Source organism: Salvia miltiorrhiza, chromosome 5, assembly GCF_028751815.1.
Source record: "Salvia miltiorrhiza cultivar Shanhuang (shh) chromosome 5, IMPLAD_Smil_shh, whole genome shotgun sequence".
Lineage (NCBI taxonomy): Eukaryota > Viridiplantae > Streptophyta > Magnoliopsida > Lamiales > Lamiaceae > Salvia > Salvia miltiorrhiza.
In genome coordinates this window covers 201,153-225,236 of record NC_080391.1, presented here as the reverse complement: position 1 = coordinate 225,236, position 24,084 = coordinate 201,153, and the positions used below count along the sequence as shown (strand labels likewise).

At 37.2% G+C, this 24,084-nt stretch overlaps 6 protein-coding genes across 9 annotated transcripts; 3 read left to right on the top strand and 3 right to left on the bottom strand.

Annotated features, from left to right (window-relative positions):
- Window positions 1–69: 69 nt before the first annotated feature.
- Window positions 70–2,706, bottom strand: LOC131024712 (putative late blight resistance protein homolog R1B-16). The gene has a single exon (XM_057954252.1). The coding sequence runs from the start codon at window positions 2,704–2,706 to the stop codon at window positions 70–72; it is 2,637 nt and encodes an 878-aa protein (XP_057810235.1).
- A 1,146-nt stretch (window positions 2,707–3,852) lies between these two features.
- LOC131024711 (uncharacterized) lies at window positions 3,853–5,067 on the top strand. Its single transcript, XM_057954251.1, has 2 exons — window positions 3,853–4,765; window positions 4,943–5,067. Exons 1-2 carry the CDS (start codon window positions 3,853–3,855, stop codon window positions 5,065–5,067), a joined length of 1,038 nt encoding a protein of 345 aa, XP_057810234.1.
- A 1,178-nt stretch (window positions 5,068–6,245) lies between these two features.
- Window positions 6,246–7,393, bottom strand: LOC131026533 (metalloendoproteinase 3-MMP-like). Its single transcript, XM_057956417.1, has one exon. The coding sequence runs from the start codon at window positions 7,347–7,349 to the stop codon at window positions 6,417–6,419; it is 933 nt and encodes a 310-aa protein (XP_057812400.1). The 5' UTR covers window positions 7,350–7,393; the 3' UTR covers window positions 6,246–6,416.
- A 1,027-nt stretch (window positions 7,394–8,420) lies between these two features.
- LOC131026532 (putative late blight resistance protein homolog R1C-3) lies at window positions 8,421–11,929 on the top strand. Of its 3 annotated transcripts, none has more exons than XM_057956414.1 (3): window positions 8,421–8,552; window positions 9,025–11,692; window positions 11,785–11,929. In XM_057956414.1, exon 2 carries the CDS (start codon window positions 9,068–9,070, stop codon window positions 10,763–10,765), a length of 1,698 nt encoding a protein of 565 aa, XP_057812397.1. In that variant the 5' UTR covers window positions 8,421–8,552; window positions 9,025–9,067; the 3' UTR covers window positions 10,766–11,692; window positions 11,785–11,929. The 3 variants fall into 3 exon arrangements, with proteins under 3 accessions (XP_057812397.1, XP_057812399.1, XP_057812398.1); XM_057956416.1 differs by having other exon boundaries at window positions 8,427–8,529; XM_057956415.1 differs by lacking the exon at window positions 8,421–8,552 and having other exon boundaries at window positions 8,856–11,692.
- Window positions 11,930–12,823: 894 nt separating this feature from the next.
- On the top strand, window positions 12,824–20,089 carry LOC131026530 (uncharacterized). 2 transcript variants are annotated; one of them, XM_057956412.1, is made up of 8 exons: window positions 12,824–13,132; window positions 13,576–14,838; window positions 15,637–16,882; window positions 17,452–17,731; window positions 18,277–18,384; window positions 18,462–18,740; window positions 18,871–19,014; window positions 19,424–20,089. In XM_057956412.1, the coding sequence occupies exons 2-8, from the start codon at window positions 13,629–13,631 to the stop codon at window positions 19,610–19,612; spliced, it is 3,456 nt and encodes a 1,151-aa protein (XP_057812395.1). In that variant the 5' UTR covers window positions 12,824–13,132; window positions 13,576–13,628; the 3' UTR covers window positions 19,613–20,089. The 2 variants fall into 2 exon arrangements, with proteins under 2 accessions (XP_057812395.1, XP_057812394.1); XM_057956411.1 differs by having other exon boundaries at window positions 15,547–16,882.
- Window positions 20,090–20,224: 135 nt separating this feature from the next.
- On the bottom strand, window positions 20,225–22,429 carry LOC131026531 (transcription factor MYB54-like). The gene is made up of 3 exons (XM_057956413.1): window positions 21,873–22,429; window positions 21,034–21,351; window positions 20,225–20,593 (listed from the first exon to the last, which is right to left on the bottom strand). The coding sequence occupies exons 1-3, from the start codon at window positions 21,991–21,993 to the stop codon at window positions 20,370–20,372; spliced, it is 663 nt and encodes a 220-aa protein (XP_057812396.1). The 5' UTR covers window positions 21,994–22,429; the 3' UTR covers window positions 20,225–20,369.
- Between the last annotated feature and the right edge of the window lie 1,655 nt (window positions 22,430–24,084).

Here is a 24,084-nt window from a genome sequence, read left to right as displayed (position 1 = left end):
TGCATTGAACGGGATAAAAATGCTAATTTAATATAGTCTTCAATTTGAGCTTTCTACAATTTTGATACCTCAATGATGGGTAATTCTATTTGGAAGAGTGAAACAAGAGGTGCAGGCTGTGTGCATGGCCATCTCTCTTTTATGTACCTTAGTAGTAGTATTCTCATTAACTTTCAACACAAAGCTCTCCAGCAGTCCTTCTTCGTCATCATTGAGGTAAACGAGAACTTGAAGGGCTCCTTCCCCGTAATAGTCCTCGTGTTCCTCTGATATTCTTTTTGCAGAAACCACTGCAGAATCGGTGCAACCGCTCACAGCAATTTCTCTAAGTGTGGGTATTTCTGCGAAATCTAAAGGGATTTCCTGCAAGTTATATAGTCCATCAAGATGAAGGCGCTCAAGGCATGGAAAGTGGGAGCTTTCAATTTTCCAGATTTCTAGATTATCACAATACTTAAGAGACAAGAATTTGAGGCTGCGAAATTGGCCTTCAGTTGTTTCCCACTTCCCTTCGTTGAATCTGATCCCCAACCCGAGTGTGAGCTTCTGAAGATGGGGCAACACACCTACCTTATCCAATATGTCTTCCCAACAATAACTCAATGAGTCGGTGCGAAGAACCAATCTCTTGAGCGAATGGGGAAAGTTGATTGCACTTCTTGGAGAAATGATGCATTCCAAGGACTCAAGTTTAGTTAGACAATCGAGATTGCTCATCTCATCATCATCATCATGCTCTCCTGTATTACAAAAAACCAATTTTTTTATATTGGGAATTTTTTTGACCACTTGTTTGCTCCACTTGAAATCGAATACTGTCCCCAGCCTTTGCAGATTTCCCAAAACAATGTCATCTTGGTCGTTAGGAGGATCTGGGAGACGAAGGCCGTTGTTGAAATTAACATGCCTGATGTGAGGCATGTACCAAAAATCAGTTGGCGCAGTAACTTCTCTGATGTTGTGAACAATTAGTGTTTGTAGATTCCAAAATCGCCATATGGAACGAGGAATATTCCCCTCTCTTAGTCTACTTGGAGGACCTACTACAAGGAACCGTGAGTTAACTAATTGATCCATGTGTCCAAATAAATCTCTCTGGAGCACATAGTGGAATCTAGTTGATTTCACTATCCTTAACAAGCTCATATTGAGAGGTGATGGTTTTCTTCGAACATTCCACGTCAAAGAACGACCTTGTGACATTGGCGACAAGGCGCTTATGCCTACAATACCCGATGTCGAATTATAAAACCTTTCTTTTTCAGCTTCTCTCAAGCACAAGTCTCTCAACAAGTCATGAATTTTGCAACACTTCTTTCCTCTAGTTACAGTACTCCTTAAAACAAGATTTCTACTAATAAGGTCTTTTAAATACTCTTTTGCTATCTCTTCCAAGCTTTTCTCACTTACTGCTTTCACAAATCCTTCCGCAATCCAATATCTAGTGAGCTCATCTGACGTACTAATCTCCTTATCTTCGGGAAAAACTCCCATATAGAGAAAACACGGTTTCAAATGTATTGGCAATTGCTTGTAACTCATGTATAGTATTTTCAAGCAACGTTCATCATCCTCTAAATTAACACTTGCATTCAAGTTTTCCCCTATCTCTTCCCAACACTCTCTTTCATGTTTGGACTTGGCCAAAAGACCTCCAATCACAACAATTGACAATGGAAGTCCTTTGCAGCTTTTTCCAATCTCTTTTCCAATTTCCTCCAATTCAAGAGGCCAACCTTCTTTCCCAAACACAGTTTTGGAGAGAAGCACCCAACTATCAGCCTCATCCAAAAGTTTCATCCCAATGATATCAGAGTTAGGTAATGTAGAAGCCAAATCTGATAGCCTAGTTGTTACCACTATTCTGCTACCATTTTTTTCATTTGGAAAATAATTTCTAACTCTATCCCATGCATCAATGCTCCACATATCATCCATTATAATTAGGTATCTTCTATGATAAAGATGTTGATACAATTTTTCTCCTAATTCACACTCACTCAAATTGTCATCAACTCCTATATTTAGCTGACGAAGAACAGCTGCAAAAATTTCTCTAATGGTATATTCTTGAGAGATGGTAGCCCAAGCACGAATATGAAAATGCTTCTTGAGAAATGGTAGCTCAAATTCCTCATAAATATTTCTAGCAAGAGTGGTCTTACCCGAGCCGCCCATCCCTACAATGGGAATGATTTGTAGATCATGGCAATGAGAAGTGAGCTTATCCATCATTTGACGCTTGAGATCATCAGCACCCACCATGCTACTCTGCTGCGGAATCGAAGAAGATCTCGAGGAATCAGGAGGCAGCTGATGTTGATGTTGGACTCCAACTCTCCCTTGAATTTGCTTGGCCTCCTCTTCGACAGAAGCCATGCCTTTTATCACCTTCTCCAGAGCTTCATAAAGGCCATCATAACTCATCATATTTTCTCCATTATTTGTGAACTGATCCAAAATATGAGATTCGATGGCGTATTCGGCTGCATAAGCTGCATCTGCAATGATAGACTCCAATGGATCCGCTTCTTTGGAGTAGGCACGATGGGGGTTATAGCCTTGGAGAAATTCAAGCAGGAAATGAATCTTTTGAGTGAGAGACTCAACTTGTTTAATGTGGAGAGAAATAGGAGGGCGAGGATGATGGTGAAGGTTGTTTATGATATGCATAGCAGAAACAAGAGCTGCATAAGCTGCTGCCATGGGTTGTATTATTGCTTCGGAGTTGCAGAGGAAAGCAGAATATGAGAGGAAGAAGAGACTGTGATTCTTTATTCTCAAAAAAATAGGGGGTTTGATTTCACAAAGCCATGAATGACTACTTGAAAAACTCTTTAAGAATATTTAATTTGTTTTGTGGTGCATGCATGTTAATGCTATATATTACAGGTATTTATAGACTTTATATTTGGCAAAAAAAAAAAATTGTGGGTTCCTTTTTCCTTTACTTGAATGACTTTGACTTGGAATTGGTTGTCTAAAATATTAAACGTAAAGACCAGCTAGGTCATCTACCACAAATTAATTATTCCCATATCGTAAAGGCCATTAATTTTGTGGGTTCCTTTTTCCTTTACTTGAATGACTTTGACTTGGATTTTTTTTTTCCCATGTATTATAGGTTTGAAATTGGGAATTGTGAAAAATAACTAACTTCAAATAATTAATGAATTGATTATTGATTATAAGTAAAGGAAAATAAAGGATGATTGTTTTAAAAATGATGATGTCGTGATGGCTTTACAAATTAACAACACTGATTTTTATTAAAAATAATTGTAACAGTATTTACCATTAATTAACTAATAAATTTCTCTAATTAGATTACATCGATCGGACTTAAATTTGGTAATTAAACCATTACAATTGTTGTAGTTAGAGCATCAGCATCGCTGGGTGCGATGGCCGGATCGAACCCGGCCTATCGCACCCAGCGCCGTTGCCGCACCCGGGAGCGAAGGGAGGGGGGCGTTCGAATGCACTCGACAATAGTGGGAGCGAAGGAGGGGCGTGTTTTACACGCGCCCCATTTCCGAAATAAAAAATAAATAAAAAATTTAAACTTTGAAGCCAACGGTCTTCTCGGCCATATTTTTGTTTTTTTTTTTTTTTTTTTTCCCTTTTTCACCTATATATATTCTCTTCCCCAATCACAAACACTACATCAACTACTCATTTTCTCTTCAATTCTTAAAAAAAATGTCTTCATCCACCAATTCTTCCAACAATAATTCTTCCTCAAATTCTTCATCCGACGAAGAAGTTCATGTTGATCCCGCATAACTTCCTCCTCTTCCCGATCCTACTCAAGCCCCCGATTTATTTTTTATGAGATGTGCTGTGAATTTTATGACAGTGGCAAGTTCATATCGTTTCGATCCACCTCCACCACGCCCGAGGAAGAAGCGGGCAGTGGTTCGTCGTGACCGTGAAGGTGGAGCCGAGCGCCTCCATCGCGATTATTTCGCCGTCGAGCCTGTTTATGGGCCACAATTCTTTCGCCGTCGATTTCACATGAGCCGGGAGTTGTTTCTACGCATTGTCAATACGCTAGAAGTCGATCCTTACTTCCAACAACGTCCGGATGCTGTTGGCCGCTTAAGCTTCTCCCCGATTCAGAAGTGCACTGCCGCTGTTCGACAATTGGCATATGGAACTTCTGCTGATTGTTGTGACGAATATCTCTATATAGGAGAGTTGACGGTGTTGGAATGCTTGAAGAAATTCTGCAAGGCCGTCGTTCGTATCTTTGGCGGCACGTATTTGGGGCGGCCAACAACTGCCGATGTGCAACGCATCACTGCAATGCACGAAGCCCGTCATGGGTTCCCGGGAATGTTGGGGAGCCTAGACTGCATGCATTGGGGATGGAAGAATTGCCCTGTGGCTTGGCACGGCGCCTACACTCGAGGGGATCAAGGCGAGCCAACAATTATATTAGAGGCCGTTGCTTCACAAGATTTGTGGATCTGGCATGCATTCTTTGGAGTTGCTGGGTCCAACAACGACATCAACGTGCTTCACCAGTCCACGCTATTCAACGATGTTTTAGCGGGGCATGAAGTGGTTGTGCACTTCCTCGCCAACAATTCTCACCACACTCGAGGATACTACTTAACAGACGGCATCTATCCGGACTGGCCGGTGTACGTGAAGAGCTTCCAGTTTCCGAACGATGAGAAGAAGCGGAGGTTCAAGGTGATGCAAGAAGCTGCAAGGAAGGATGTGGAACGAGCTTTCGGTGTTCTTCAGGCTCGGTGGGGTATAATTAAAGGACCGTCGCATTTGTGGAAGGCGGAGCAAATGAGTTCGATCATGTTTGCATGCATCATATTGCACAACATGATCATTGAGGAAGAAGGCGGAAATGCAAGTAATTTTGACGGTGACGACGGCGAGGGACCAAGTTCTACTCCTCAAACATAATTCAATTCCGGAGCACCACCGGAGTTCGCCGCCTATTTGGCACGGAATGCAAGCTTGAAGGATGCACGATTGCATGCTCGCCTCCGCGACGATTTGGTTGAGCATATATGGGCACGCTTTGGTCCGGTTGACCCGTAGTTCGACGGCTTTAAATTTTTCGAAAATTGGATGTTTTAAATATTTGTTGTTTTTTTATTTTTATTTGTAATGTTTGGATTTTTAGTTGAATGAATTTTATGTTGTTAAAATTGAAGTTGTTTAATTTAAATTGAAAAAAGAATAAAAGTAAAGAGAAAATGAAATTAAAATCTATTGCACCCGGGCGGGTGCAATTCCATTGTTGGAGTGGGTGCAATAGAAATGGGACCATGTCTATTGCACCCACTCCGGGTGCAAGCATTATGGATGCTCTTATATCGCATCGAGAAACAAAAGCAAACGAAGACTATTTCTGATGAAGATCAGCCACAATTGATGAAGTCTTTATATATTGAAAATTATTACACCAAGGGTCTTTCAGAATTAAAAGTTTTAATTTTATTTTGCCTAATTCAACTACCAAGTCGTTGGAATATTCCAAATTCCAATTAAGTTAATTTTATTGAGTGTGGAAAATGGACTTCCTACGGTCATCACACTGGAAAAATATAAGTCACTCGTCGAAGAAATTTGATGGAGAATGATGTAGGAAGAAATTTATATATAGAAACTCAAACATTTACAAATTAAGAAAGTCACTGTTTATATGTCCCCCAAAGAAACTATTAATTATAGAAATTGAACATGATTAATTATCCAAAAAATAAATGCAGACGTCTGTTTTGAGTAATAAGACATGATTGAAAAAATAATTCAACTTAATCAAGTGTTTGGTTTGTATGATTCGACGCGTGGCTTGCACTCTAATCATTCAATTAAGTGACTATTTATCACCGCAAAGTTGAGTGAATTATTTAATTGCCCTACAATTCTAGCTACCAATGTTATCAATCTTATATATCACATCCACCAAACCAAATGCTCGATTAGGCTAATCCATTCCATTTCGAGTCAACTTTTGTTCTATCTATTTTTCAATTCGGGTCGCAGTAAGAACTATATATCAAGATCTTCTAATAAAAACTGATTACATTATTGGACATATATATATATATAGTACATTTTTAATTAACAGGAAATTAAACCGAAGTAAAAAATTTGGAGTTAAGTTTAATTTCATAGTTCTTATATATACATAAATTACATTACACATGAACAACAATGTGATGGGCTGGTCAATTAATTAAAGGCTTTATTTCATGCAAAAATTATACGTATTTAAAGAAAACAAAAAGACTTCATTTCATCTTGTGGACTTCAATGTCCAAATAAATCCATACACCTTACAAATTACGACAAAACATAAAAACCAACGACGAACCTTAGATAGTCGAAATTATTTTCACATGCAAATAAACACACACCTTTAAATCTAATTAATATTAATTTTAGAGATTGTATAAATCTCTTATTCCTGCAATATCATCTTCATGCAAATTTTTAGTCTGTCCGGCTGAGATCTCAGAATACATGATTGCCGCCTCAACCGAGCTATGTCGGAGCCCTAAAAGGTGCCCGATTTCGTGAAGCGCGACGGTTTCATAATCGAAAGCATCCGCGACCGACCCAATGGACCATTGCTCGTCGGCGTCATAATGGAACCTTCCATTAGTTGGTGCGAATGCGTGAGCTAGGGTTCCGCCGGGGCCATCAAAAGGGTCTATATCACCATGGTCCCCGCGGTAGAACCCTATAACCAAATCCGAATTTTGGTCGGTTTGGGCACGTGCGAAGGTGAAGTGTGTGGAGGATTGCCACTTCTGAAAGGCACGTGCCACGGGGTCCATGGCGACGGCGGGAACATTGGGCAAGAACCTGTAGGTCAAATGGGTTTTGGAAGGCGGCCATTTAGGCTCTCCTTCAAAGAAACTGTAGTGGGACACCACGTGGACGCCGCTCGAGCCAGACTTATGGTTTCTGTTTCGAGGTTGCATGTAGTTAGTGCCGTTGACGATGTCAGGCACCCCGCATCGTGGGGTCGTCATTTTTGATATCGTCTCATCGTCCATGACCCCTGAGGGTTTGATGTGGTAGTTTTCTTGGTAGGTTTTGATGGCTGATTCGAGGATATCATCGAAATCATCATCAGTGGCTTGTGTTTTGTTTGGATATCTGAGATAACCGAATTTCTCGAGGTAGGCTTTGAGCTCATGGATCCCTTTAGTAGTGTTTCCCTTGTGACAACCTTTTAATTTCTTGATGAAATCAAAAGCTGAGGTTTTTTTGCCACTTGGGATGCTCCTCTTGGCATGGCCACTAGGAGCAAGTAGTATGAAAATGAGGAAGAGAAAGGAGATGAGAGGAAAAATCTTAAAAGCCATGAATGAATACTTGAAAAACTCTTAAGAATATTTAATTTGTTTTGTGATGCATGTTAATGCAATATATTGCAGGTATTTATAGAGTTTATGTGTGGCAGGAACTAAGAAAAGTAAGAAGAATTTTGTGGGTTCCTTTTGTCTCTTTAGTCGAATGGCTTTAGTCTTTAATTGACTTGGAATTGAGTGTGAAAAATATTAATTAAACAATTAATACATATATTAAATACCACAAATAATCGTTCTAAACAATTATATATTATAGGTTTCAAAATGAGAATTGTGAAAAATAATAATCATCAAATCATTAATGAATTAAATATAATATACCATTAAGCAAAATAAAGGTTGATTGTTTAAAAATGATGACGTCGTGTTGGGTTACAAACAACACTGATTTTTATTAAAAGTTTTAATTTTACTTACAAATTAATAACTTGCCTAATTCAACTACCAAGTCGTTGGAGGATAGAGCGTTAAATATTCCAAATTCCAATTAAAATTAATTTTATTGAGCGTGGAAAATGGATCAAGAAACGTATGTATGTTTGCCTTTTTAATTTCCTTTCCTAGACGACACTGGAAAAATGTACATTCGAAGAAATTTGAAGGAAAATGATGTAGGAATGTTCTATTTAATAGTTTATTTTAATTACTTATTATTTAAATTATTATATGTCTTTCATTTATTTATTTCCCTTGCTTCAGTTTACGGACTTGGTCTAATTAGTTAAGAAACGATCACCTACCCACCGTGGGCAAGTATAATGTGTTTATCACTGATGTGACAATTTTAATTAGAGTAAAATAATTTTAATTCGAGTATATATTAATTATCTTTCCTAATTAATTAGACAATCAATTATTAATCAAACTATAAGCTTAAATTTTGCTCTTTTAATGTAGTATAGAATAGATTATGAGTAGTAAATTATAGATTAGGTAGCTTAGTTCTTTAACCCAAGTTCTTCTAAGTAGCATATTTAGTTGGAAGCCCAATAATTAAGTATATTAAGCCCAACTCAATTAAAAATAATGAGGCCCAACCCACTTATTCTTCTCTAGTTTTCACCCGCAGCGCCGCCTATTCCCTTTCTTCATTCATCTTATTCCGACAACCTCGTCACCACCGAACAAAACCAAGCTGCTGCCGCGCAGACTCGCTCCAATCTCCTCTCATAGAGTTACAGTTGAGATCTAAATTTGGTAATTAAAATTCCAGCTCCTTCTCCGTTTCTTTATTAGGCGATTTCTGACACCGAATTTTTTTCATTTTAATCTTCATATTGCAGCTGATTTTTTAGTTCATTTTAGGCTTCAGATTGCAGCTGATTTTAGTTATTTTCTGAGTTCATTTAAGGCTTCATATTGCAGCTTATTTTAGTTATTGTCAGAGTTCATTTAAAGCTTCAGATTGCAGCTGATTGTAGTTCATTTTAATCTTCATATTGCAGCTGGTTTTTTAGTTCATTTTAAGCTTCATATTGCAGCTGATTTTAGTTATTTCAGAGTTTATTTTAAGCTTCATATTGCAGCTTATTTTAGTTATTGTCAGAGTTCATTTGAAGCTTCATATTGCAGCTGATTTTAGTTCATTTTTTAGTTCACTTTAAGCTTCATATTGGAGGAAAACTGCAGAGCTAATTTATGCAAACAATTTCATTTTCAAAAATTGCAGCCCACAATCGTATTCTCAGCTACTCTGGCTTGAAAATTTCGCTATGGCGGCTTATGGTGCGGCGGCTTCTCTCAGGAATACGATTGAGCGTATTCTACAATCGTCTCGCATTTCTCTCGTTTCCCACTCTCCACAAATCTTACAACCTGCCTACGATGAGATGGATCGATTGCAGAAAGTTCTGCTAAAATTGGATGACACCAGCTGCAGCAAGATCAGGACGAAGGTGAATGCTGTGGATGAACGAATCAAAGAGGCAGTTTGGGAATTTGAAGATTTACTCGAATCCCATGTCTTACATCAGATTCTTCCACAACTCGAAAGCTCGATAGGCCCCTTGTCATTCTTTATAGATCTGCAGAGTCTGCAACACCATGTTGATTGCTTCGCCATGACGGTGAAGATGATGAAGGTGGAGTACACTAAAGAAATGAAGAATATGGCTGAAGAAGAAGGCCTGCCTATTTCCTCAAGAATTGATTTTGGTGGAATCAAGTCAAAGATGGTTGGATTTTCTCGCTATTTTGAAAAGGCCAGAGATTATCTTCTTCAAGAAAATAACTACGAACCCTATTCGATTATTGGCATGGCTGGCGTTGGAAAGACAACTCTTGCTAAACATATTTTTGAAGATCCATCAATTCGGAGCCATTTTGAGCTTCGAGCATGGGTCAAAGTGGGCAGAAAATGCGAATCTGATGAACTATTGCGATGCATTCTAGCTCAAGTGGATCCCAATGCTTACCAAATGCTTACCCAAGGAGATGATGAGGAATTAGTTGGACTCTTGACAGACAGATTAAAGGATAAGAAATGCCTCATCGTGTTGGATGATGTTTGGGAGATACAAGTAACAAATCGCTTGACAAGTTGCTTGCAAGAAAAGAATATTGTTGGAACTATTCGATTCTTACTTACAAGTAGACAACACATAGTATACACGGAGGATGCGTACGAAAGAGTACGCTTGTTGAATGAGGAAGAAAGTAAGGAGCTACTTGGTGAGAAGGTATTTGGTGAAGAGGGTTTCCCTTCTCAACTTGAGAAACTGGGAGAGAAGATTGCCAAGAAATGTGAAGGCCTTCCCCTTATGATAGTCACGGTTGCAGAGCTCCTATCAAAAGCCGACAAGACCCCAGAATACTGGACAGTGGTAGCCTACAAACAACACAACTCACTTTTCGAGGATGCATATAATCAAATATCAGAGGTACTTTTCCCAAGCTATGACTACTTACCCCAACATTTAAAAATGTTTTTCCTATATATGGGAGCTTTCCCTCCATATGTTGGTATCATTCGAATCCTGATCAATAGTCTGTTGAGTGCTGAGGGGTTTCTTGAACCAACTGGAGAAGACAGTTTTGTGGCTTTTTCCAGTACATACTTGGAAAATCTTTGTATGTGGTACCATCTTGTTCTCAACACACCAGATTCTTGGTTATCAGCTAACAGGCATCGCGTGCATTCTTGCTGGCAGCACTTATGTAAGGAAGAAGCTAGTAGGATCAAATTTTTGCATGTCTTACAAAGTTGTGATGATGTTATAAAAGACCAGCGTCGGTTGTGTGCCCATTGGAACAGTTTATTATGCTTCAACCAAGTGTGTGATTCAATAAAAAGTGATTGTGCATCCACTGTCCGTTCTCTCCTTCTTTATGGCCCTTATCATCCATATCCAATCCCAATACATGCCATGGGTTTCAAGTTGCTCAGGGTACTGTATGCTAGAAATGTCTGATTATATCATTTCCCAATTGAAATTTTGGAACTTGTTTGTCTACAGTACCTTCACCTAACTTGCAATAGGGACCTCCCTCCTTCCATATCCAACCTTTTTTACCTTCAAGTCTTAGTTAAGGGTAGACATATGAACATTAGAAAGCGTGGAGTTCAGTCATATATGCCTGTGCAAATTTGGGACATGCGAGAACTACAACATTTAGAGCTACCGGGTAGCGACCTAGCAACCCCTAATTCTGATGCTACCTTGAACAAACTCACTAGACTTGTTGCTGTGAGTGTAAATAGCTGTACAAGAGAAGTTCTCAAAAGAATTCCTAATTTGACGCATTTAGGAATTGATGTGGAGTTGAAGCCTTATGATGATGATGAAAGCAACCCATTGAGTTGCTTAAGTTATGTATCACAACTCCAGAATTTGGTCTCACTTAGATACAGCATCACGAATCCCGAGATAAAGTATGAGTGTAATACTATTCCTCTTTCAATGTTTCCATCAAGTCTCAAAGAGTTATATTTGGGTGGGTTGGGGTATCCTTGGAAGTACATGAATGACATTGGTTCGTTGCTGCCAAATCTCGAGCTTCTCGAATTAGAATGCTATGCCTTCCGAGGCCCAGAGTGGGAAATAAAATCAGGGAGTTTTTTGAAACTTCTTAAACTTCAAATTGAGGACACTGATTTGGTGCAATGGAAACCCCAACGTGGAAGCCTCCCGATGCTTTGCACACTAAGCATGAAGCATTGCTACAAATTACAACAACTCGATTTACCGTATGATCATTCTTGGATCATAGAAATTGAATTAGTCGAGTGTAATCCCTCGGTTGTCGCTTGTGCCAATCAATTAAAAGACAAGTTTTCCTTTAAACTCATCGTCGATTCTTCTTTTTGAGCTTAAGTCACTCGGCAACTTGCCTTCCAGGTTAGTCTTCCTATTTAAACTTGACGTGTTTTTGTTATATTTGAATATTAAAATATCTTTTTCTTTAATAGTCACATTTTATCAATTTTCAGGCAAATGGGAGAGCCAAATGGGCCAGACGCCGTGTTATCCCATAATTTTAATTGTTGTATTACTACATTGCCTTATGAATTTAAAGATTGTTGAATTGACTATTTGGATGAGCTTATTTTCAATACTTTTGTCATCTTGATCTTATTTTTGACTTCTTTATGTTGTTTTTATTTCTTTGAGGTCTAGTTTACATTTTCTTTCAAATTTAAGGAAGAAAAGAATTGATTAATTGTAATTAATTAATAAAATATGTGAAGCATTTACCAACTAACATACTACATAGACCAACTGGGCTTCTTCGTAAAATTACAGCCCAATACAAAAATAAGGCCCAGCTCCATTATTTATCTTTTTTATTATTATTATTATTATTATTATTATTATTATTATTATTATTATTATTATTATTATTATTATTATTATTATTATTATTATTATTACGAAATTATTGGATTGCTTGTGTGTAATTTGACTATTTTCCCAGTCCATTTATCATATGTCTAATTCAACAAATTTATGATGCATTTTTATTTAGTTATGACAAGAGGAAAAATAACGAGATGATATTGATATTTACTATGCTCCTTTACTACACAAATACATATTGGGGTATTGTCGTATTGAATGATGAGGAGAGCTAGTATTTCCTAATTTTTGGTAATATTTCCTGATGGATTTTGCATTGAAGAAGATTATTTTTTTAAATTGTGATGTAATTATAAAAATATTAATAATTTTAAATTTTAATTTTCCAAAATAAAACCTATCCATATGAGCCACCTAAAAGTAGTAGATGAATATTTATTATGATCATAAATAAATAAACCATGAGCCCACACAATAAATCGAATGCCAAAATAACTAGCTAAAACCATAAATATCCATCCTTATTATATAAAAAAAAGTCATTATTTGAACTTTTTTATTATTTCTCACAATTGCCCTTCATATTCGAATATTCTCCTCCACTCTCAGTCCACAACACCACGAGGGCAAATTAGTAAATTAGCTACAATCCAAAGCCCTCGACCATGTGGATATACAGATAATCCTTACACAAAAAATTATAGAATTAATCAAACATTTGCCATTAATATTTGTTGTCTGTTTGCTCATTTTCTGTATCTAATCACAAGCCTACATACCTGAAATATGCATACAAAATACATACATTATTATCATACTATCATATATGAAGATTGATTTTCCGGCGGAAAGAGGCACAATGCCAGAAATCTAGCAACAATGTTCTATAATTGTTGCAAAAACCAGAAGTGAAAGTGTTTAATGTTCATTTGCATTCGAGAGCGCCGTGTTTGGCTCCTCAATCACCATTTTCTTCGATCTGTAAGCTTCCTTTTCCCACTCATTTTAGCTCCATTTGATGATTCTGGTTTTTCCTGTTGTGTTGAATGGGTTTCGCTGTCGCAATGATTTGGGGCGTATTGTTTAATTCCTTGAATAAGTATTCTTGCGTTTTTAGGGTTTCGGTTAAAGCGCAGATCTTTGATAAATTTCGTGGGGGGTTTTGTATGTGAAGAGAGAAATTGTTTTCTTTTATGATGTGAACGTGTGTATTGTTTCATGGAGGGATTCTTGTAAATGCCATTTGTAGCTCCGCATTCAATGATGAATTAATTTTTTCACCCCTTTTTTTGTTGTATTCGGTTTTGGGGCTTTTGAGATGCAAGGAATGAATAAATATTTGTCTTGTATTTACAAAAGTGGTGCGTGATAGCTGAAATGTGATGTAAAAACTAATTGTTTCTTCGGTTTCGGTTGTTTGTTAGGTTTACTCGTGTTACTTTTAGTACATGGTTGCTTAGCGGCAGATTGTATGTAAATGGCTGATTCGACTCCCGTAGACGATATTCTGGAGTTCCTGAGGAGGAACAACTTTACAAATGCAGAGGCTGCTTTGAAATGTGAATTGGGTAGCAGGCCCGACTTGAATGGGGTAATGGACAAGCTTAAGCTTGATAGTAAGGAGTCGAGTGGTAGTAGGCTGAGGGAAGAAGTTAATGGAGCGAAATTATTGGGAGAAGATCAACAAATGAGGGATAGCGGGCGAGCTCTTAGTGAGTCAAGTAGTGCTGAGGCTTCTAAGGAGCTTATTGTCAAAGAGGTAGAGTGTGAAGCTGGGAGATATGAGTCGGAGCGGAAGTGGAAAAGCTGTGGCACTATTGGGGAGCAGAGCATGGTCAATGCGAGTGTGGGAACAAGTGATAAAAGCTTCACCGTCTCTAAGACTTCAGATACTGTTCTTGATTTGTATCCATGGAAATACAGTACGAGCAATGGGCCTGTGACTTCTAATGAGCATGATGACGGCAGTGCTGGTCCCAACGACTTTTTGGGTTTTGAGGTTTCTAGAAAGGCGTTGTTTTCAGCTGAGGACCTTGATCATGGTAAGGATTCTTCAAAATATGGGGAAGATGTTAGTTTTCCTTGTGAAAGGAGAATGTCTTGGCCAGTTGGTACTAGCAAGGCTGGTGATGAACCAAAGAATGAGAAGAACGAGCTTAAGGAAGTCGGTCCACGGAGAAAGATAAGTGGTGCGTCTTCTAAAGATGAGCTTGCTGATTCCATAAGTAATGCATCTGTACGCCCGTCTTTAGATCTCTGGAAAGACTGCTCACTAAAAAATGTTTTTCCCCCCTTCTCGGGGGAAGACACTTCGACCAGTCATGGGAGTGCTTCTTCCAATACTAATAAAACACAGGGCAAAAAGAAAAGAGATCCCTATGATATTAGGGTAAGTGTAAAAGAGCAAGTGGATGAGGTGGGAAGAGCTCTATACTTGCAGAAGGCTCATGGAGTTGAGCCAAAGGTTTTTGGTGATTTAGATTTTCCTCTTGCAACGGAGAATCAAAAGGAAGAGTTACCAAGGTTGCCACCTGTTAGGCTTAAGTCTGAAGACAAGTCTTTCAATACTCACTGGGAGGAAAAGTATGAACGCGACGGACTTGGTCCAAAGGTTTTGGATACTGACGATACATATCTCATTGGGGCATTTTTGGATGTACCTATTGGTCGAGATATTAATAATTCAGGTCTTCTCCTCTGAACTTAATTGTTGACTTGCAACACCCCCCCCCCCCCCCCACCACACACACACATCTACGAATTTATACATTAGTGACGAGGCTGCAAATGATATTTTGTATTTCTGGTAGTATCTGTATTTACCTTTCTAATGTATTATAAAATGTAACAGAATCTAGGCATTCAGAAAATTATATGCATGTGGTTCATGAGTATATTGAAGAACTATTAAACCCTCATTTCATTAAGTTGGTAACATTTACCAAATGGACCACTCATATACTCACAGATAACATGGAAACCCACCAACTTTGCCTAAAACTTGCAGTATGTGAAATACTAAAGATTCTGATACTATTGAAGCAATATGTTCCTATCAAAGCTCACTCCATTGCATTCATAAAATACGTTTCTTCTTTTTTCTGTATTAACCTTGTCATATTTGTTGCTGAAGGAATAATAGGCCAAAAAAAGCAAGTGTCCTTTTCTGGTTATATTTTACATTAGTCTGGGAGATCAATTGAGAGCAAATCGTTGAATGCTATAAGCCTCATTACCTACTTACTTTCCTTCTCACTTGTTTTTGGCTCTTTTCAAGTTTGCACTGAACTCACATAAAACAACTGATGAGTGGTTTATGGCTTTGATTTTTTGTTTTTATACCTGGGCTCTCACATTTTCAATGAATTATTAACTTTTATGGTAATGATACATAGGAAAAAGGTCGACAGGAGGCAGTTGGCTCTCTGTGAGTCAGGGTATTGCTGAGGGTACCACTGATCTTGTTTCTGGTTTTGCAACTATAGGTGATGGATTGAGTGAATCCATTGACTACCCTAATGAGTACTGGGATTCTGATGAATATGAAGATGATGATGATGTTGGTTATATGAGACAACCTATCGAAGATGAAACCTGGTTTCTGGCGCATGAAGTCGACTACCCTAGTGACAATGAGAAGGGGACTGGGCATGGGAGCATCCAAGACCCACTAGAAACGGAACAGAACAAAGATGATGAAGATGAACAGTCGTTTGCCGATGAGGATTCTTACCTTTCCAGGGAACAATATTTCCAGTCAAAAAACGTTGATTCAGTTGTATCTTCAGAGAACCCTGTAGGCGTATCTGGCTCAAAAGTTTACAGGAGAAATCAAAATAAGGTGACCAGCCAATATGATGGACAGTTGATGGATGAAGAGGAGCTGAATTTGATGCGTGCAGAGCCTGTCTGGAAGGGCTTGGTCTCTCAGCCCAATGACCTCTTAGGGAACGGGAAGGTGATGAGGGACCGTGGGAGACTGCTTCCTGATGATATCTGCATGGATGATGATCCACATGGTTCAGTTAGATCTATTGGTGTTGGAATCAACAGTGATGCTGCTGATATAGGCAGTGAGGTAAGAGAAAGTTTAATTGGAGGTAGTAGTGAAGGGGACTTAGAGTATGACGAAGCTAGTGCTAGTGGTGCAGGATACCCACAGCATGAGTTAGATAGTAATACTTGTGAGGGATCCAAGTACAACAAAAATAGAATAAGGAGACATAATTCTGATAATTATACGTTGAATCACGATAGAGGTGCATATACACAGGCCAAGAATTACAAGGATGGGGGTTTCTTATTTCCTCCTCCTAGAGATAGGCAGTTGGCCCAAACAAGCCCAAACAAGTCTTTGTGGTCAAACAAGGCCAACACCATCGTCAGTGATGGAGCCAGTGATTTGGTATTGGCTAATGATGACATGATTGCATCATGGAGGCGCAAAAGCAACGACTCATCACCGGTGGGTAGTTCAAGGGACGAAAAATATGCCAATGCTGGGGAATCGGCAAATTCCAGTCCATCGTCTTTTTCAAATTATGGCTATATCGAGAGGGAATGTGCAAAGAAAGAAGCGGATCTAAAAGCAGCAGGTGAAAGAGCAGAAGATCCCGGGGCATCAATAGAAGACGAAGAAGCTGCTGCTGTACAAGAGCAAGTGAAACAGATCAAAGCCCAAGAGGATGAATTTGAAACCTTCAACTTGAAGATTGTCCACAGGAAAAACAGGTATGCACTTCTTCAATATGTGATATCATAATATTATGTAGATAAGTTTTAACCTGAATTTGATTGCTAGATTTTATCATAAAGCTTTTATCTGAAGATAATACTCGTAGCACAAACCTTAAGTTAACACTATTCCCTTGGCTAGCTTAATTCTGGTCTCAGTTTAACTAGTTTGGTTTGAAATGGAGACTGTCTTTATGATGCTAAGATTAGTGGATGAAGCTACAATATCTTACATACACAGTATCTGTATCACAATACGTGTACCTTTTCCAATAAAGGTAGCTTTTGTTCACTTTCATTGTAAATTCTTTGTACCTTTTTGTCATTTATTATCTGAAACAAATTTCTGAGTCATCAATTAGCTTGTACAATTTGATTAGACCAAAAATTGGGCAGAAAAAGTGTTCTATTGGGAGTCCAGTATGTTGGTTGTATGGGGACAAAGAAAATCGGTGTTCCATTTTTTCACATTTCTAAATGAAGATACACCACGTGCTAACCTTTTAGCTTTGCTACATCCAACTTCTGGATGTGTTTCCTTAATCTTGCAAATGTTTATCGTTCAGGACTGGTTTTGAAGAGGACAAAAATTTCCATGTCGTTCTGAATTCAGTCATTGCTGGTCGCTATCATGTCACCGAGTATCTTGGATCAGCTGCATTCAGCAAAGCTGTTCAGGCCCATGATCTGCACTCTGGCATGGATGTTTGTGTGAAGATAATAAAGAACAATAAAGATTTTTTCGATCAGAGCCTTGATGAAATAAAGCTGCTCAAGTATGTGAACAAACATGATCCTGGCGACAAGTACCATCTTCTCCGGTTGTACGATTATTTCTATTATCGGGTAAGTGGGCATTTCGTCAGTCACTTTAGCCAGTATGAAATATCCTTTCACCTTGATTGACTAAGAAATGTGCCTTTCACTGCATATTTACTAAAAGCCAATGGGATGAAAAGTCTGCTAGATTCCGCCCTCATTTAGTTTACTTTCTGTCCTTGGAAATTGTGACAAATTGACCATTCTCTTTAACAGTAGGCTTCTGATGTGAATTTCCAGATTACACCATGTTGATAAGGGGAAATTTAGCTCGTGAAACAAAATTTAATTTTCTGAAATTCAGCTCATGTTTATCTAACAAAATGAGTTTGCATGGTAGATACGATCCTTCCAAATTAGCACCAACCCGACAGTGGTTATATTCACCTCCTGAAGACATGCATCTTTGCATGTCGAAACAAACCTCTGATTCATAGATGTCCAGCTCCGATACCCTACATTCACATTCTATGGTTCTTATTTTGCAAGGCTTTATATCTGTACATTTGAAATCAGTGCATTTGATGTTTGGGTGACATTCTGCTTAAATTAGCCTGTTTTCTCATTTGCAGGAGCATTTGTTGATTGTTTGTGAATTGCTCAAAGCAAACTTGTACGAGTTCCATAAATATAATAGAGAATCTGGTGGAGAAGTCTACTTTACGATGCCAAGACTTCAGGTTCATGTTGCAAATGTCTTTAATGCCGATACATTATCACAACATCGACTTCTGACCTTACTCTTTTGATTTGCCAGTCTATCACTATTCAGGTCCTGGAAGCACTTCAATTTTTACACAGTCTCGGCCTCATACATTGTGACCTCAAGCCCGAGAATATATTGGTGAAAAGTTACAGTAGGTGTGAGGTGAAGGTCATTGATCTAGGAAGTAGTTGCTTTGAAACGGATCATCTCTGTTCTTATGTTCAATCTAGGTCATACCGTGCACCTGAGGTTATTTTGGGACTTCCATATGACAAAAAGATCGATATATGGTCACTTGGTTGCATCTTGGCTGAACTTTGCACGGGCAATGTAAGTTTCTTCTAGTACATAGTTCTCTGAGTTCATCGATAGATCCCAGCATTCTTTTCCCCTACTATTTTATATCCTTTTTAGTTTCTGTCTATTCCTTGTTGCACTTTTGAAGCTCGTATGAATACAGGTGCTCTTTCAAAATGATTCTCCTGCCACTTTACTTGCTCGAGTAATTGGAATCATAGGCCCAATTGAGCAAGGGATGCTTGCTAAAGGACGAGATTCGTACAAATATTTCACCAAAAATCACATGCTTTATGAAAGAAATCAGGTATAAGTTTCATATCTACGCAATCTGCATACCATTATTATCACCCCAGAATGAATATTAAGTAACATTACAAGTTTTTGACATATAGAACATTTATTTGTCTTACCACTTGCTGAATTCCGACATTCTTTCTTTGGTTCTAATGTTGTTACATGCTCTGCATCTCTTTCCTCATTCTATATATAGTCGGGGTGGGTGGGTGGGTGGGTTTAATTAGTCTAGCTTCTGCTTTCTCAATCAATATGCCTTGAGATGATTCTTGATTTGCACGATGGAAATACACGAGTCTGCTCTCTTCACTCGGATAGGCGGCTGAAATCGTCTTCTTTTCCAACGATTTACACTTTAAACATCAGTGTCTCGGTCCTCTTCCACCCATCTTACGTATAGTCTCTCTTATCTTGCTCAGGAGACGAACAGGCTCGAATATCTGATACCCAAGAAGTCATCTTTGAGACATCGCTTACCAATGGGGGACCAAGGCTTCATCGACTTTGTTTCTCATCTGCTAGAAGCCAACCCAACGAAGCGGCCTTCTGCAGCTGAGGCCTTAAAAGATCCATGGTTACAATATCCATATGAACCGATATCATCGTGAAGAATACACTACTTGATAAACCATTGATTCTGAAGGTTTCTGGTGGCACATGCACGAGCTCGACCATGGAATCACTAGAACAGTGCCAACCAGACTCTTGACTCGCCCTCCGACTAGATTGTGATTCCCACGTCGCTGCCTAACTGGAAGGACAAACGGATCTTCCCGTACCTATGGTGAAGCTGTATTTAGGTCCACAGCGACTTTGCGTTTATGCATCAGTAGGGTTTTCTTTATTTTTCGCGTTTTCGTTAAGCTAGTGGGGGTGGAGAGGAAGTTTTTTCAGTCTTGTACATGATGTGTGTGATAATTTTTTTTCTAGGTTGTCTGAGTTCTAACAGCTTGTGAAAATGGCTGCTTATTCCAATTTTGATTGTCTTGTATAAGTTGTATTTTTCAAAAACCAAATCTGATGATAGAACGATCGATGTTTTAGTGAATTTGTTCGATCTGATTAATGTATCTTTACTATGAAAATCTGGTGCAAGAGGCTTAATCTTTTCTCTTTTTGCCCTACTTAAATGTTCATCTTGATTTTCTTCATTAGTTTAAAGTGCATTTAGTTTCACGGCGAATGCAATGGCTCTATACGTTTAGTGCAATGTTCTCGCGTTCCAACGAAAAAAATAGAGATTCTGATCATTTGAACCTCCTATTATATATATATATACACACACACACATTAACACAACTAAGTCTACAACAAACTTATAATATCATTTAATTTTCCTTTTCTTCATTGATCAAAAGGAATTAATTAAGTAGGGTTATTTCCCAACGATAAGAAATCTATAAAGGGTAGAGATGATGGAGAATTGTTGTTTGTTTGATTAATAGAATGATAAACAGATTGTTGATCCACTTCTTCTTCTTCATTATCTCTTCTCCTAATTGCATCATCATCTATCACTTCACTACTTCTGTTTGAATCTGTATTCACTTGGAGAAAATCGTAGAATTCCACTGATTTCCCACTTCTCTCTGCATTAATAAATTAATTAATTAATCATCAGTTTTTTGAAATTTCATAAAATAGCCAAAACCTCTAATGATGAATAAAATACTTAATTAGACAGAGCTAGAAAATTTAATACTATATATCAATATTTCTTAAGGAGAGTGAAAATTAAGAATAAGGTAAAAAATTCAAGACTACATAATTTAATTTAATTAACTTGTACGAAACAATAGTATCAAGAACCTAACAATTAAATTATGATTTTTTACCAACTTTATTTCTTGGTAAAAAAAAATACACGAACTTCTAATTTTTTGAAATTTGCCCCGAATTAAAATTTGGGGAACATAAGACTCTACGTGCATGGCAGCTGAAAATTTGGGGAAAAAAATAATTAGATTTACTTTGTGTTATAGCTATAGTCAAATAAACCCATTAAATAATGATAAATTAATTAAATTACCTTGATGATGAAGCAGTTTATGATGAGATTGATGAAGCTCCATTACAAGAGGGCTAAACCTCGGATTATTTCCTAGGAAAACACTTTGATTTTTGGCGTAGAATTTTGATTTCTCTCTGCATTTTCTGGCCATGATAACGTGCCAGTGGTTCTTCACGGCGTTATCAGTCCGCCCGGGGAAGTGTCGGGCGATTATCGCCCACCGGTTCCCGTGAATCCGGTGGCAGCCGAGGAGGCGCTCCTCCTCCTCCTCCGTGAACGGCCGCCGGTTTATTCTTGGATCCAGCTGATTGAACCATCTCAGCCTGCAACTTTTTCCTGCATGAAAAAAAATATAAAAAAATTGTTTAGTACTGTTTTCTTAATTTTTTTGGTAATTTATTTGTGAATTTGTGTTTTGATTAATTAGTTTTTATTTACATGGATCCTAGTGAATATATAGCATATATGCATGCATGCATGGTAAATTGAACAATATAATATAAGTGACTCGAAATAAATAATAATGACTCGAAACTCAGGTTATGTCTTAAAATAAGTGAGACCCTTCAACTTTATACATGTAAATAACACTTTTTTAATATACGTGCGTGCGTGTTCAACACACTTGAGTCATACTAATTAGTGGGACGGAGGGAGTATCGATCATTCTATCTATGAGAAAATATTAGAATGGAATTATATAATTTAAGGGAGAAAACTTTGGGAAATGTGTTAATGCCATGAATTATAGCTAATGCCATGAAAAGTAAAGGATGCATGAGAAAAAATTGTACCATTTTTGTAGCTATATATAACAAATTAACATATATATGTATACGAGAGAGAGAGAGGTGGACCTGATCTAGGTGCAGGAAGATGTTGAGCAATAGCATTCCAGTTATGAGGTCCATATCTTTCAACTAATTCTCTTAGCTTCTCATCTTCTGCAGGCCTCCAATGCCCTCTACTACACATCATCTCTCTCTCTCTCCCTCTCTCTCTATATATATATGTGTGTGTGTGTGTGAGCTAATTAAGCTTCAGCTCAACAAACCCTAATGATCACTGTGATGATCTGAAATCATATCGATCACCACACTTCTCGATCGAAAGGGTTATATAATTTCTCCAAAAACCTTCAAGAATATTGCAGATTCATTGATGATCGAAGTGAGAGGCGCTATATATATATATATGTGTGTGTGTGCATGCATGTGTATATCTAAAGAAAGAGAGTGAGAGAAGTTGGGAAGAAGATGAGGTATGAGAGAGTAATATTGAAGAAGTTGAAATAATTAATTAGATAAACAAGAGTTTTGTTTTCCGTTAGGAAGTGGGAGGATTTGGACAGACCAGCACCACCCATTGATGCAACATCTAGGCTAACAAACTACTTACTAATCTCTTAATTTACACACACACAACCTATATATACCTATCTACTGTACATGTGTATTTGTGTGCATGTGTACAAACATATATCTAGGTTGAGTTATTATACAAATCAATTTATTACTCTCACCGTCCCAATAAAAAATATGGGCACACAAATTAAGAAAATGTAGATAAAGTCGATGAGGAGAAAGATAGAGAGAATAATGTAAAAGTAAGAGAAATTTAAGATATATAGATAGCATAGATAAAGTATATTGTTTTCTTTTTTGGGTCAGAACATTATAAATGCATGAGACGCCGAAAAAGAAAATTGGAATATTATTATTGGGATGGAGGGAGTATATAATTAATAGTACATATTTGAAAAATTCATTAATGTGAAAACATGACATGCAATTCTAAAAAATGAAGTTTTACCATCAATAAAATTCAAACTCTCGACCACAAATTCATTCGGCAAAATAAAGAATTGACCGTAAATCTTCACAATTTAAGGGTTGATTTTTTTATTTTTTTTTACTTGGCTAAGGATTGAAAATTATTTCTAGAGAGAGAGAGTACATGGGTAGTTCTGCTATAATTAAACTTTCAATTTTCACAAGATTCTAACCTAATTTACCCACCTCGATCGAAGTGGTACTTGTCTCCACTACATGGTACTACTATACGATCGATTCAATATAATTAATTCAACATATATACTACTTAATTAGTTGTCCAATTAATCATCATCACATGCTTACTCTTTGCCTTCATATTTCTAACCTAAATGGGAACTAACTAGTAAACCCCCATTTAGATCAACTGCAAGTGTAATTTATATTTAATCAATTATTAATTAATTTTTCGGTCAATTTCATTCTCATGAAGCTGAGGACATCACATCCACGTACAAATGATTAATTCTTAGAAATCACATATACAATTAATAAAAACCTATATATACAAATCAATCATGCACCTTGAGATCTATTTAAAAAATTAAAAATTAAAAAGGTATTAATATATCGTTAATTTTATTAGGGATGAATATATCTATCAATTGAGTGATTGAGTGTCAAATATATTAATTTCCCCTCAAAAACAAAAGCGGTAAACATATTTTACTAGAAGTATATATAGTCAAAGGAAGAAACTAAGAGTCATGATAATTAATGAGAAAATATTCTTAAATGTTTACTTATATAGTTATATTCCATACCTACATATATTGTTATAACTATGTGGAGAGGGAAACTAAACATATTATATTTCTCACCTTCCAAAATCTACCTAAGACTTGTTTTTGACTGTTGGCCTAACCATTTCCTTTTTTTTCTTAATTTTTAAATTTGTATTTTTTTCTTCTTCTTCTTAATTTGAATCCAAAATTAGATTAGGATAATTTAATTCGAGATTGATAACGAAAGATCCATATATACATATATTAATATATTTCATATCTAAATATTTAAAAACTTAATATCACGTACAATTAATTAATTAAGCATATGTTACATTATATTATAATGTTTTCCACATAATAAATATAATTAAAATGATAAACTTAACACGAATGTGCATAGCGATCGAGCTGTGGACATATATATAGAAATAGAATCCTCATAGTTCTCACAATTAGATAATTTTTATTTGAACCTCGAAATGAATTAAACAACGACGAATCTCATTTTC

Excerpts from the sequence above, each read along its gene's own strand:
- LOC131024711 (XM_057954251.1), top strand. The coding sequence starts at position 3,853 with ATGACAGTGGCAAGTTCATATCGTTTCGATCCACCTCCACCACGCCCG. Across the intron at positions 4,766-4,942 it reads TGTTCTTCAGGCTCGGTGGG|CACCACCGGAGTTCGCCGCC; the intron begins GTATAATTAAAG and ends TCAATTCCGGAG.
- LOC131024712 (XM_057954252.1), bottom strand. The coding sequence starts at position 2,706 with ATGGCAGCAGCTTATGCAGCTCTTGTTTCTGCTATGCATATCATAAAC.
- LOC131026530 (XM_057956411.1), top strand. The coding sequence starts at position 13,629 with ATGGCTGATTCGACTCCCGTAGACGATATTCTGGAGTTCCTGAGGAGG. Across the intron at positions 18,385-18,461 it reads TTACGATGCCAAGACTTCAG|TCTATCACTATTCAGGTCCT; the intron begins GTTCATGTTGCA and ends TTGATTTGCCAG. Across the intron at positions 19,015-19,423 it reads TGCTTTATGAAAGAAATCAG|GAGACGAACAGGCTCGAATA; the intron begins GTATAAGTTTCA and ends TATCTTGCTCAG.
- LOC131026532 (XM_057956414.1), top strand. The coding sequence starts at position 9,068 with ATGGCGGCTTATGGTGCGGCGGCTTCTCTCAGGAATACGATTGAGCGT.
- LOC131026531 (XM_057956413.1), bottom strand. The coding sequence starts at position 21,993 with ATGATGTGTAGTAGAGGGCATTGGAGGCCTGCAGAAGATGAGAAGCTA. Across the intron at positions 21,352-21,872 it reads TCTTCCTGCACCTAGATCAG|GAAAAAGTTGCAGGCTGAGA; the intron begins GTCCACCTCTCT and ends TTTTTCATGCAG. Across the intron at positions 20,594-21,033 it reads TAAACTGCTTCATCATCAAG|AGAGAAGTGGGAAATCAGTG; the intron begins GTAATTTAATTA and ends TTATTAATGCAG.
- LOC131026533 (XM_057956417.1), bottom strand. The coding sequence starts at position 7,349 with ATGGCTTTTAAGATTTTTCCTCTCATCTCCTTTCTCTTCCTCATTTTC.